The sequence below is a fragment of the Salarias fasciatus genome, chromosome 5 (genome assembly GCF_902148845.1).
Source record: "Salarias fasciatus chromosome 5, fSalaFa1.1, whole genome shotgun sequence".
In the NCBI taxonomy this organism is placed as follows: Eukaryota; Metazoa; Chordata; class Actinopteri; order Blenniiformes; family Blenniidae; genus Salarias; species Salarias fasciatus.
Genome location: NC_043749.1, coordinates 11,552,308 through 11,564,584, shown reverse-complemented (window position 1 = coordinate 11,564,584; position 12,277 = coordinate 11,552,308). Strand labels below are relative to the sequence as shown.

Sequence of the window (12,277 nt, the reverse complement as noted above, 5' to 3'; positions counted from 1 at the left end):
TTCAGTTAACAGCTGCTATATTTCTGAGGTTGAGATAATCAGCCGGAGAATAAGAGCACTTTCATTGTTTTTAAAACACATACATTCTTTTCAAGAAGGTGAAACCACTCCCATACAGTGTGATACTGGGACTGGCCACACAGCACTTAATGAAAATGATTCATTTTGTCCAACAGTGTGGGACAATCTTATCACTGCATTCTTTTAGCATTCTTTTGGTAAAAGTCAGATATCTAGCTTGATACCCGTGGCACTAATTGCATAGTTTTAAGAACAATTAATAAAAGGAAAAACTCGAAATATATTCCCAAGTTAGCATAAGCTGATCAAAAGCTGGTAGAGCAAAGCGGAATAGTGTGCAGTGATGACCTGGCACAGTGCTGAGCTCCTCTACAAGTAAGATTCAGGAACAATGGGATCTCCGTACATGCAGTGGTCCTCTATCGCCAGGTTGTAGTTGCTTTCATTTCCTTGATTTTCTCCATTTTCTCCATTTTCTCCATTGTATTTGCTGGTCACGAGCCTGAGCCAGCCCTTCTCACCCTGAGATGACGACACAAAATAATCACATTGGTCAGTTATTGACCAGTGTCAAGCCTGTAATGACAATCTGTGAAGGAACTTATTTTGTCATTCTAGTTATTGCATAAGTGGCAAGAAAAAGTTTGAACCCTGTAAGTGTACTGGGATAAGGGAATGATCAATTAACACAACAAATGAAATACAATAACTATGTGGCATTAGGTTAAATAATGATATTTATAACATGTAGATATTGTCCTTTTTGTCAAGACCAGTTATTACACAAAACTGCAAAAATCACAGATGCACTGTGGCAAGGCATTTGCTTTGGACGGGTACTGGACGGGTACTTTTTTAACAAATGAAATAGAGAGTATCTCATTTAAAATAAAAGCAACAGAAAATATATGGAAACCTTACATGCCCTGTATAATCTGATTGTAAGACAAAGCAGATTGTAAATGTTTCATATCAACGCCTGCGTGGACCCACTTCACTCGGAGCGGATTGTATTTCGGATCCAATTGTACGAGGTAGTCTAGGCTAAACAATAATTCGCTCTGTGTCTCATGTAAATGCTGCCCGACAGCCAAACGGATTAAACAGGGGATTATTCAATCCGCGCATGCGTTCCCTCGTAAGCAGTGACGTGATGACTTGCACAGTAAACAGGAAGCAGGACAGTCAAAAACAAGCAGAAGAACTCCATGGTGGTTGAGAAACACTTTTTTAATAAAAACCCTGTGAGAACAAACACTGGAGAGGCGAGATGGCCGCAAGTCACGCAACAGCGAGTTGTTCAAAGAGCTCCGAGGCAGACTATTAGCGGACCGAATGGCCGGTGTTATAGATTAACTGGTTCCCATGTTAACGAGTGATGGCGAAACATGCTGGTAACAGCAGATGTTAAAATAAGACTCACAAAAGACTCTAAACTTATATTCAGTGTAACTGTAGATAACCAACGTTTGCTAGAATGACTACAAGTTTCACAATCTGTTGGTAAAAAGTTAACACAGACACCAGTTAATTCAAAACATCGGCAGAGCCCTGGTGGACTACACTGGGATGTGCCGCTCTGCAGGGAGTTACTCCAGCCGAGGGAGCGCCTGCTCTCTAAGCAGCCTATCATAGAGATGTTGGAACATTATTTGAGCAGATATCCAGCAGATAAAAACACATTGCTAGGTGCTGAGGACTGCTGGCTGTAAGGCTTAAAGCTAGGGTTGGCGATCTTGGAAAACTAGCGTTAGCATGTAGCATCTCCCCAAGGCTCCGCCTAGCTAGCTCCGCCCAGCTCCCACCCCATTGGAGGAGCTCCCGTTGGGAGCGGAGACGCGGAGACGTTCGCGGCGCGTGCGGTGCACGCGGCACTTCCGCGTCCAGTGCGTTCCTGGCGTAACCTGTCCTCAGCGCTTCGTTTCTTCGTTTTTCTTTATTTGCATTACGCCAAGGTATGGCGCACTGAACGGTGAGTGATATCGTCTCCGCCGTTCTGCAACGACGCTCCGTCCTTCTACGCGCGCACTGAACCAGGGTCAGTGCACGCGTACATGTACGCGCAGGGGGCAGGTCGAACGGCGAAGGGATTTGATTGGTTTAAAAAAAGGTGTTCCCTCAAGACTATTGGTTGCTGTTTGTCCTGTTTTACTCCTGCTGTAGATAGCGGATATTTTCCAAACTACTTTAAAAACACGCTATGAATTGCTTCCCATCGGGTCATAAAGATCATTTTAACCAGTATTTAAAAAAATGTATCTCATTCAAATCGCCAACCCTAGCTTTAAGACCTGAAAATTCCGTGAGAGACTTTGCGCACTGCGACTCCTCGGATGTCGCATGATCCGCTTCACCCAGGGCCCTTTTAAACCAAGATTGATCATGGATCGCTTTGTATGCTGTCCATGTGTACAAGTGCGTTTAACAAGATTGTTTTTAATCAGATTGAAAAATCACCCATGTCAACCGGGCCAGTGTGGTGAAGTTACCCTGTACCCATTGCAGAAAAATAGCACTAAAACATAAAGTTTCCACCTCCATTCTGGACTGTGGGTATGGTGTTCTTTGGATCATGCTCACATTTTTTCATCCTCAGGTGGAGTTAATGCCACATAGGTCAATAGTTTGGTCTGACCACAACACTTTCTCCTGAACCTTCTCTGAGTCATTTAAGCCTGTTTACACTTATGCATGAGGCCACTCCGGCTGTAGAGGTCCTTCTTTCTCCAGCAGTTCCTCAGCGGTACTGCTCAGCCTAAAGTTAAGTCGTGCACCTCTATTCTCTGTGATACAGCTGGGAAAACCTTCTCATCCTGAACAGCAGAATCCAAACTGCTTCTCTCCATTTCTGGAGAGGAGCATCTGCACATCATCAGAAGACCAGCGCGGCATGGCGTGCCAACAAAACCAGTGTGCGTAAAGTGGCACATACTGACAACAACCTAGCTTTTATACAGTGATGGACTGTTTAAACACTGCAGGTTTTTCAAGAGTGATGGTCTACCAATCAGCAAACAGCAATGTTGTATCTCGTCTTTGTGAAACCTCTACCGATGTGTCTGGCACCTCAATGGAGGAGGACCAAGAAGAGGTCTGTGTTTAGTACGAGTCTTTCGCTACTATCCACAACTTTAGTCAGTGGAAACACATGAACACCTGACCCATACGGCTCAGTACCATCACAAAAGGCACTGTGGAAACGAGGCATTAGATATTCACTGGCAAATGTAAGGCGGACCTGTTCATATGGCCTCATGTGGTGAAGCAGGGGGGAGTGAAGAGGTGTGATGCACTGAGGGGTTGAGGATATGTGGGCAGAAGTGTGAAGACATTGGGGGTGTTTCTTGAAAGGACAGCTGTCAGCCTGTGAACAAGGAATTAAGCATCACAGGCTCCACTCACTCGTCTGTCACCTTCTTCACGACTTCCTCAAAGCAACCATAAAAAATAAAATAAATTCAGCAGGGGATCATATAGTTATATATGATCACATTCAATCCTGTGTCAGAAGAAGACTCACCCATGGCTCTCCCCAGGAGTTGCGTACAACCCAGTATTCAACGCCGTTCTCCACGCCCCATCCAGCCACTGACACGATGTGGTTCGTATCTGTATTATTTCGGTACTCAGAGTAGATACCTCCAGTGTAATTGTCCAGCTTCGGTGTGGCCATTATCGTACAGCTCCAGAAAACAAATAAGAAAAGATGTTTACCTTCTATTCTTCTGGAGTACCTTTCCTTTCAGAACAAGATCTGTCACAACTGTCAAACTTAAAGAGTGAACTCATTCAGACTGTGATTAAAAATGTTTCCTACCTGATCGGACCCCGAGCGTAAATCTCTGCCATCATCTCTTCTCTTCCACTGAGTTCTCCAAAATCGCCCACTTTCCACAGAGTGTAATTCTTCACAATGTTACACCCTCCTAACATGGTGCAGGTGCCACATGCATTGAAGGGCTGGCACTCTTTAGAGAAGTACACTGAACATCAGAATCAAACTGGAACCGAAGCCACAGCTCTGTCCACTGAGATCGACTCACCCTGGTCTTTGGCTTGGTAGTTATTGCAGGTCTCATCTGGGATCCCATGCTTGTGTGCATACTCGTAGACCCCAGCGTGATCACCACCTTCACAAGTGCCGGACTCTGCGCAGTTGATCACATGCTGGACAGACAGGTAAGCAGAGGGCCATGCTGCTTTACGTTTAATATTGATGCGGTCTGAAAACAGAAGAAAAATATCATATGAATAAGAAAGATTAGTTTATTTTTTCTCTCTAAAGTCCATGCAAAAGAGGACATGGAAGTCCTGTAATGATTTTCTGAGCCACACCGATTAACATATTCAGTTATGCTGAATCCTACCTGCCATGGCGCTGGTGCTGCCATGAGCCCAGCAGGACCCACAGAACTGGGGAATGTGCTGGTTGCGGGTCGTGCTGGCGTAGTTGGTGCCATTGACGTTCCTCCAGTCCCACGCCTCGGGCAAATCGGAGATGTTCAGTTTCTCATGAGTATGACGTGTTCTTCTGTGGACGGATCCATTATTAGATTTGTGCTGTGCAGCTGTGAGACACTCAGAAATGTTTCAGTTCCACACTGACATGGTCCCATTCCCCAATGTGACTGAATTCCATTTCTGATTGATCAGGAGCTTCACTGTAAACAAGATCACTGTATCAAGTGGATCAGACTGACATCTTCTTCAGATTAAACATAACTGTAACAACAGTAGTACTTCCTTGCAGTGCTGTTCCATGTCCTTTAACCCTCTTCACACTTTGCCCGAACACTGAAAGAAATGTCATATTTGGTTTCTGTTACTTTCTTAAAGTGGACCTATTATGCTATTTTTCAGTCATGTCATATAGGTCACAGACACCTAAAAACATAGTATATAAGTTTGTTTGCCACAAATTCGTCCTATTTTTGGAGTTTCAGCGTTCTAAAAAGTGGCTCAGAGGAGCCTTCTTCAGAACAGCCTGTTTTTGACAGCCTATTTTCCGTGATGAACTTGAACGCATCTGGCCACGCCCACCTCAGAAATTCACTGTCGTTAAGAAAGCACCTTACAGGAAGTCACACCGGAAGTTTAGAAATAAAACACAATACACAACCTCACGGACGTAAATTTTTTCCTATATGTTGTTATTACGCTGCCTTGGGAGGCACGAGAATCAGCTCAACAGGGTCCCAGACAGTAGCAAACGCGGAAATTACCGTTTTTGTATAAAATAAACCATACAAAAGTAACTAATGGATAAAGAAAAGCACTCATTTGAGATCGAAACATAACCATGTACTCATCCTTGCTGGAAATCTATAAATTACAGATCAATGTGGCTGGACGAGCAGAGCGGCCTTGCAGAAGCGAAATGAGGTGTGTTTTTTTATTTTATTTTCTGTTTATATCATGTGTTGTTCGTGTGATATCGAGATCAGAGAGCCTCTCAGAGGAGCAGCCCTCTTCATGCGGACGGCGCTGCCAGTGTGTGTTGACTTTGCGCCCCGCGTGCGGGGCGCCTCTGCTGGGCTCCAGAGCTTTGCAGCGTCCCCGCGAGGAGAGGAGCGGCCCAGTGGCCGCGCGCGAGCCGTGCTTCTCCGCCGGCTTCGGGACCAGCTTCCGTGGAGCAGCTCCGGGCCGTTTACCCAATCGGCCCCAACTCGGCCCCTGGAAGTCAGACGCCCGGGCGCCGTCACAGCCGCGGCCGACTCAAAGTGCCTCTCTGCTGGGGAGAGGAGCTCCACTACGTTCCCATCCAAGCTAATTGTGGCTAAGTTAGCGAAAACTGTCAGCTCGTCAGCTGACCCACCTGAAGACGGTGGATGAGCTGACTTTATGAAAACACTGGCGATGGATGAGAAAATACAGCCGAAATGAGCGACCTATCCGGGGCCAGCCAAAGGCTGGATTCTCTTCCGGGGGGGAGTGGTGTTCCTCTTCATGACGTCAAGAAGAGGAAGATTTCAGAACCGCGTGTTTGAGTGTATATTTTCTGAAAAGTGGAGTGCACAATTGAGGGAGTTGACTGAATTTTTCACTTCTGGGGGATCATACAGAGGCTCTGGGAGGCAATATGACTGTAAAGACACCTTTTTAAAGTGAATTTTGCATACTATGACTCCTTTACATCGCATCGTTCACTTTAAATCCCGCCTCTCCTCCTTTGGACTTTGACTGACAGCGTACTTCAACCAATCGGAGCTACGTTAGCTTCTCTAAGGGTTAGCTTTAGCTCTTTAGCTTTAGCTTCTCTACACGCAAAGACACGCAAAAACTTCTTTTCCTGTTAGAAACTCACCAAGCGGGTGGGGTGGGGTGGGGGTGGGGGGTTCTCCTGAGTGGAAAATGCGAATCAGCTGCGTGCTGGTCAGAGGAGAGTAGGCGTGTTGTATGCACGGCGGTGGGGTGGAAGAAGAGTGGTGGGGAGGAGTTCAACTTTTGTGATGTACTTAGGTTTGAAGAGTTTCAAACGAGCTGTTTTCTACCCAAAGGGAGGGGCTGCTGTAGAGAGCAGCAGACTGAAAAAGATTACTCAGACATGCATGGATGAAGGCAAATAACATTTTGGGGGTGGTTTTAAGGGGAAATCAACTTTGTGGCATTATTAAAACCTTAAAAAAGTGGATTTTGCATGATATAGGTCCTTTAATGTTTTCTATTTGCATGAAAACTACACATTGCTGTCACTTTCTGACATGTCGGTATCAGTTTGAATAAATTGCAGTATTAACACTGAACTGTTGTCAACCTGGGTGTTTTCGATGATGTGCGAAGGGTCTAATAGGAGGAATATTGCTGGAAAGCCCGTGTATCTTTTTCATCACAGTAAAAAAACATCATGTCATATAAGTCATTTATTAACTGCAGCATGACAACCTTGGAAACTTTTTAGTAAAAAGTTTCCAATAATGTGGCCACCAAGTCAGTGCTCCCAGCTGTTCTTGAAAGGCCTTTATTTATTTAGGATTTACTGTTTTAAGTGGAAAACAATTTGGACCCAGCCGGAGAACAAGAAGACATATGCCTCCAGGGACCTGAAGTTCTTCATTGCCTCTTGGGAATACACATTTGGTCACAAGCACATAGTTTGATAGCAGGTTAAACATGGTTGGGTAAACTTGGTTTACAGATTATTATTAACATAATCTGATTATCTAATAATCAGTCAAGCCAGAGGTGTCGTTTCAATTTATATAACACTAAATAACACACAATTCATAACAGACAGGGTTCATTTGTCATGTAGAGGTGAGGTCAGTGTAGCTGAAGTCTAGCCACTAGGGGTGCAACGAAATAAAAAAAACGAAAATAATGAAAAAGAAAAAAAAGATGAAATAAAATTCAAAGACGCACGAAATAATTGCACGAAATAAAAAGCGCGAAAGGGCGCCACACACCGCTGAGACTGATGATTTTTGAGCCTTCTCGCCTTCCGTAGCAAAACACTCCAAAATGGAGGAAGACGAAGTTGAATTAGCTGACGCTCCTTCGTCAAATAAATCGGTTGTGTGGACCTATTTTGACTTCCCATGTAAACGACGAGAGGACAGTGAGAAGATTGCGGATAAAACACGAACCGTATGCCAAATTTGCTGCTACAGTTCGCTGTATACTGCGGGGAGTACAACTACCATGATAAACACTGGAAGGATAAACACTACAATTTTTCCTTTTTCAAAAAGCATTTTGTTTTGAACTGAAGACAGGCAGCAAGAATGTAGTTATGCTGTAGTTATCCTGTTTGTTACAGCAATAAAGTACTTTTTATTGAGATTTTATGCTTGTGTTTGCATTGATTTTGTATTTTTTCAAAGAGAATTTATGTTGTATTGATGTAGCATTATTTTTTGTATGTCTGCATGAAGAATAAAATAAGGAAAATGAGATTTTTGCTTAACTTGTTACTGTTGGGGATTGTCTTTAATCTTTATTTCGTATCATGTGATTTCTTATCGTGAGTCCTGTTTCATATTTCATATCGTTTCGTGAGTTAGCCATTTCGTTACACCTCTACTGGCCACTGTTTCGGGTCAGAGTCCTGCACCCGACAGGTAGCCGCAAAAACTGCTGATTTGCGGGTGGTTTTTAAAAGCTTTTTTTTTTTCTCGGGTTCAGATCTGGGTGGGAAAAATAGCTTGCGGGTCTGTTCGCGGGTTGTAGATTGACTCATGAGAATCAATATAAAATAATAATAATAAAATAAAAACGTTGTGACGTGATCTGTCTGCTGCGACTGTCTGCAGCTGCACCGCGTCTCTTCTGCATCCATTTCCAGGCTTTTCAGTTAATTGAGCAAACTACAGAAAACTATCTTGGTCATTATTTACCCTCTGAGGGTCGCTTCCGCTATTTTGTGACAGTCATTGGCTCGGCTGTTTAATCGCGTTTCGCCATCTAATAACACAATTTGTGATTGGACGAGAGCATCAAACGGTCTGCCGCCGTCTAACAAGCGCCACTTCCAAAACAATTATTTACTATTATAACTATTTAGATATTGGAGAAATAAATGGATAAAACGTACAACTATCACTTTGTAATGTTCCTGAAGTGTTCAAACATTACACAGTGTTTCCCTGATGGATTACTTTTCTCCTCGATGGATTCTAAATATGTCACGGCTCGTAACTGCTGAATGCTGCTCAAGTCTGGACAGAAAGTAAGTCTATTACACAAGTGAAGTTACCTTTAAGAGATTAAAAGTTTAAAAGCATTGAACGTAACAAACGAGTGTTTTTACAGTTGTATGGGAGAAGAACACGCAGGGCTGATGATTCATGACTGAAGTCAGGCTTTTATTGGAAGAGCTGCTTCATTCAGGTGCGTTATTTAGTCACTTGCACCTTAACTGTGGCGATATGCTGTATGCATGCAGACATTGTGACCCAAAATGATGACTTTAAATACGGGTTACGGGTCAGGCTGCGGGTCGTGTTTCAACGGGTCGGATCGGGTCGCGGTACTCATCGGGCTGATGCGCGGGTTTGCGGTTCGGTTGCGGGTTTCTACGTCCCCGGGTCGTGCCGGGGCGGGTCTTGAAAATTGGACCCGTGCAGGACTCTGTTTCGGGTTGTTTGTCCAGGTGTCAGCCAGAGGTTTGTAAGGACATATTAACAGCCCGGATGCATATAATTTGTACTTATGTGGGTCCTTGGCCTCCTCTGGGAGTTCTTCTTGGTAACAAGACGCCATTTCAACTTGCCAGATCAATCAAAGAAATCTGCTCTGTTGTGGCTTCCTCAGCCTGTGACGCAGAAAAACATTGTGATTTCATCATTATCAGTTTATTTTGGCACAGACACATGTTTGTCTACATTACAACAGTTTGTCCTTGGCATCGGGTTTACTGTTTGTCTGAACTGTTGGTTTAAAAGTGTTTGCGGTGACTTGCATCTTTGAATGAAGGTAATGGCTAAAACAAGCAGTTTCCTACTGAATAAAAGTTACTTTTCTACTTTTTAACGTCTTGATAGTTTTTCCTCAACTTTAAATCAAAGGCTCTTGGTTTTTTGTGGATATTACCTCACTGCAAAGCCATCCTTCCTCGGTTTGCGGATGTAACAGGGTCGCGATTCCTGGAGAAACACGCTGGCCAACACGGTGCACAGCCCGGCCGAGAGGAGCAGCACAGTCCCAGCAGAGAGAGCCATGAAAGACACAGAGAAACAGGGTTTTAGTTAGAGAAGAGCAGGAGAAGACACAGGGCCAAACGGGAGCTGAAAACTACACTGACACACCGAAAGGTAACTGAACCACTGTCTGTGATGATGCTTAAGTATACTCTCAAGTGTCATGTGACCACGAGGACAGTCACATGTTCCACCAGGACTTCCAAACCCACTTCATGAAGTTAACTGGAAAACGTGACTGAAACGATTAAAAAAAGAAATTAACTTGTTTTGCTTAACTGCTATAGAGTCACAACTTTTATGGCTCTTTTCAACTGCATTCTGGAAGACCTCAAACAGGTACATTCATGTTATGCTGCACTATTTTGTAAAAAAATAATTTTTTTTTTTTTTAAATTAATAATAATAATAATGATAAAGAATATGTTGCTGTTGTGCAATATGAATAAAATATTCATAAATTTTAATCTATAATCCAAAGGCATACTGTATTACCTGCACCATTTTATTTATTTTAAATAGCTTTATCTGAAGGGTGTGTTTTGATTAGCTTGTAGATGCATACAAGGAAATGTCAAAATAATTAAGGTATAATGTGCTTAGAGGAGGTAGGACCAAGTCACTGACTTGCAAGTCACAAGTAAGTCTCCAGTCATGTATCAAGTCCCAAGTTAAAACAGGCAAGTCCCAAGTCAAGTCAGAAGTCCTACACTTTGAGTTTCGAGTTCTTTCAAGTCATTTTAACAAAGTGGAGAGAAATTGAATTTACACAGTTTATGTATGCTTTTGAAATCTATATTTAGTCAAACAAATTTCATAAACAATTTTATTGAACAGAGGTTTCTAACCTTGTATTTACCTCAGCTCAGTGTGTGTGTGTGTGTGTGTGTGTGTGTGTGTGTGTGTGTGTGTGTTAGATCAAATGTATCAGACTTAAAAAATGTGTTATTGTTGCTGTAAACTATATCAGGTTGAGAAAATAAAGTGACATTAAACTTAATAATATTTACCTTTACCTTGCTGTGCCACCTCTGCCTTGATGTCAGGATTGACAAGCACATGGTGCTCCACCCACAACAGAGAAAACACTGGGTCCAGGGTAGCTGCCTTGAGGTAGACTGGATCTGAAAAGGGAGCAGAGAACCCACCTTGTGTCTTGGCCATTGATGAAGATTCCAAGGAATCTTTTGTTTAGGGATGCCTGGAGACTTTTGAGCATGCTGCTCAGGAAATGAACTTGAGGTTTCAGCTTTTCCAGGTGATGATTGAGGGACAAGATGGATGGGACTACACTGATGGTGACTACCTTCTCTCCCTGTGTCAAATCAGTTGCTTCACAAAACGGCTTTAAGATGTCCACCAATTCCTTCAACAGATTCCATTCCCGTGTTGTGAAGGACAGCTCTTTGTGCCCAGACCTTTCCAGGACAGCACAGAGCTTTGAATGATCACACAAGAGAACTGCCTTGACTTGCCTCAGTGTTGAGTTCCATGTTGTGATGACAGATGGATTTCTGCTCATCAAATTCAGCATCAAAAACTTCCTTGAATGTTGTGCTTGTGTGCAGCAGTGAGCTGAGTTTTGAACACTTGGAAAGAGAAGGCAATGCTACTTTTGACTCTCTCGTGCCATCTCCCACCACCAGCTGAAGAGAGGGGAGGTCGGCATAAATGGTATAAACTGTATGCGATATAAATTTGGCCCACGATAGGGATTTTGGTCATACTGCCCAACCGCGATAGCACATTACGTCCTCTAGGTGGCAGTATACAACTTTTTAGATGCCCAGTTCTCCGAAGAAGTAGTACACAACAACAGCAATGGCGGCGAGCAGTGAACAGACAGAGGAAGAGCTTGTGAAAAAGACTGGTGTAACAGCTATAACACCGATCTGTAACTGGCGGTCCACCGGCCGAACAATAATATCTGGCCCACCAGATTCTCGATATCGGCATGACGTCACGCACCACATGATCTTCCTTAGTTACCAGGCCGGAGTGGCAAACAACGTGGAAGGGACCGTAGCGACCGTAAGGGCTTGCACAGTTATTAAAACTTTTAGCGTTCTGTTGTGTAGCAGCACAAGTTTGTTATTGGTCACTGGTGCCAGGTATGGCTCACCAGTATCAGGATGGGTTGAAGCCTGAAGCTTTTAGCAAGATATAAGACAAAGCTTAACATCGTCAGGCTGGATTTGTGCCCATACAAGCACACAGCTGATTCCTGGCTAAATAATCCAAAACAATGGCCTAGTCTGGGGAACCCAGATGTGTACCACTACCTCATCAAAGCTCCTGGTAAGTACAAATATTGCTATAAAAAGTGCCTATTTTAAAAAAATTATTTGACGAACGTAGTTTGATTAAAATGAGGACACTAACAAGCTAGCGTTAGCTCGCCTGCTAGCGCTTGTTTGTTACCACGCTTAAAGAAAGGGAACAGGCTCATATCCTGGCACGCCAGACTGTCTCTCCATGAGCAGAGACACATGGGGAAACACGCATCTCTTTATGTCTTTATATGTGTGTTATACATATAGTCAGTCTGGCATGCCAGGCTAACAGACTAACAGGCTCAGCTCACATCCACCCATATAGTCTAGAAACGGAAATGGCAGCTC

General features: G+C 43.5%; 1 protein-coding gene across 1 annotated transcript; it reads right to left on the bottom strand.

The window, feature by feature from the left end:
• Positions 1-227: 227 nt before the first annotated feature.
• LOC115388975 (cathepsin Z-like) lies at positions 228-9,726 on the bottom strand. The gene is made up of 6 exons (XM_030092312.1): positions 9,550-9,726; positions 4,389-4,552; positions 4,065-4,244; positions 3,839-3,989; positions 3,542-3,704; positions 228-543 (listed from the first exon to the last, which is right to left on the bottom strand). The coding sequence occupies exons 1-6, from the start codon at positions 9,675-9,677 to the stop codon at positions 391-393; spliced, it is 939 nt and encodes a 312-aa protein (XP_029948172.1). The 5' UTR covers positions 9,678-9,726; the 3' UTR covers positions 228-390.
• Between the last annotated feature and the right edge of the window lie 2,551 nt (positions 9,727-12,277).